Source organism: Seriola lalandi, unplaced genomic scaffold, assembly GCF_002814215.2.
Source record: "Seriola lalandi dorsalis isolate HSWRI2012SDOR001 ecotype SW California unplaced genomic scaffold, Sedor1 jcf7180002054876, whole genome shotgun sequence".
NCBI classification, from domain to species: domain Eukaryota; kingdom Metazoa; phylum Chordata; class Actinopteri; order Carangiformes; family Carangidae; genus Seriola; species Seriola lalandi.
In genome coordinates, this window is record NW_019525429.1 from 138,367 (window position 1) to 140,014 (window position 1,648).

A 1,648-nucleotide genomic window follows, 5' to 3' on the forward strand; every position below is an offset into this window, starting at 1 on the left:
CAGCTGTTTGGTCGAGAAGAAACGTTGTGAGTTCAGCATCAAACTTCATTTCTTTCCTCACCAACAAATCAACTCTCTTGTTTCTCTTCTATTCCTCTCACGTCTTTTCTTCTGCTGAAGCTAGCATGCTAACCGGCTAGCTCCGGCCCCGCCTCCTCACTTTCTGACAGCGACCCTGAAGACGAAGCGCTGCTCAGACGACGTACGATATCCCGACAAGAAAAAGCCTCTTTTCTTCTTCTACTTTGTTTCAATTATTGTCTCTTTATTATTACAGTTTGCTTTGTATTTTATTTTGTACATGTGATGAATTTGGGGACGTTTCTAGAAATTGTTCAATCTCATTTGAATCTCAATGAATTTATTCCCTCAAATTAAAAATATGAAGTGTCTCTATCACTGCTTTTGTTATTTTCCCTTTCACACTTTGATTTTGGACGTTTATCAGGAGACTTTTATAAAGTATAAGTGTTGCAGACGCAGTAAACCAGCTTTTTCTCTCATGATAAAGACGGTGTTTGCACATACGCTCGTCTATGATAAGTCAGGACATAGTATAGAAATGTATGTAAATACTATCAGGAAGTTCTGTGGCGCTGAAACCTGGAGCCTGTTGAACTTCTCAGGTGTTTCATTGTGTTTTCAGGCGACTTATCTCCAACTCTCAGAAAAACTGAGGCACGTTAATCAAACAGCGGCGAGGAGCTGGAGACGCAGAGAAGCCAGACGCTGAACTTGTGTGTGACGCAGGAGGTTTGTTCACGTTGGAGATAATATTCATAATATTTATTTCCTCTGGTTCCGACAGGTTGATGGAAAGTTTCCCAACTGCCAGTTCCACTGGGAGATTCAGAGAGCGGAGAGAGAGTGTCGGACACAGCTGCAGCAGCAGCACACGCCCCCCCCCACCACAGGTACACACACACACACACACACACACACACACACACACACACACACACACACACACACAGTATGAATTACAGTGCTCAGGACTTCCTGTTTGGCTACTTGTTTCAGACTCACTGATCCAGCTGCTGAACGATATGAACAATAAATGAAACATAAAACATCTGGATCCTCTGGAGTTTCTACACTGACTGAACAAATCCGGAATTTAACACCTTAAACTTAATTGTTTTTCATATTAAGAATGATATTCAGATCATTTTAAGGGATAAAACAGTTAAAACATTTTCTTAAAACCCTCAAAATGAAGCTCTAAATGTTGTTTTTGCCGCTCGGTTAAATTTATTCTTTAGGCTTTAAATTTGAAGTTTATTGAAGTGATTTATTCCTATTTTTATATTTATAACGAGAACACTTCAAAGGTCTTGTGATGTCTGAACGAACAGTCCAAAGATGTTCAGTTCAGCGTCACAGCTGGAAAATAAATGACTCACACAGTGATTAAAACTAGTTATTGATCTACACTGATTGATTTTGTGTTGATCGACTCATCGTCTTCGATCTAATTTGATTAATGTTAAAGTTGTTTTTTGTTCCGTCACGTGGGTTGAAACTCGGTTTGTCTCTTTAAATCGAAATGTGTCTGAAACACTGAGATACACACACACACACACACACACACACACACACACACACACACACTCTCAGTATATCAATGAAGTCAAGTTGACACATGGAT

The 1,648-nt window shown here is 39.7% G+C and overlaps 1 protein-coding gene across 1 annotated transcript in view; it reads left to right on the forward strand.

Annotated features, from left to right (window-relative positions):
• Positions 1-1,648, forward strand: part of LOC111671405 (vasoactive intestinal polypeptide receptor 2-like) — a 24,460-nt gene that overhangs the window by 5,880 nt on the left and 16,932 nt on the right. The window contains exon 2 of the mRNA XM_023428491.2: positions 809-914. Within this exon, the coding sequence (XP_023284259.1) occupies positions 809-914 (106 nt within the window). The remainder of the gene's footprint in view (positions 1-808; positions 915-1,648) is intronic.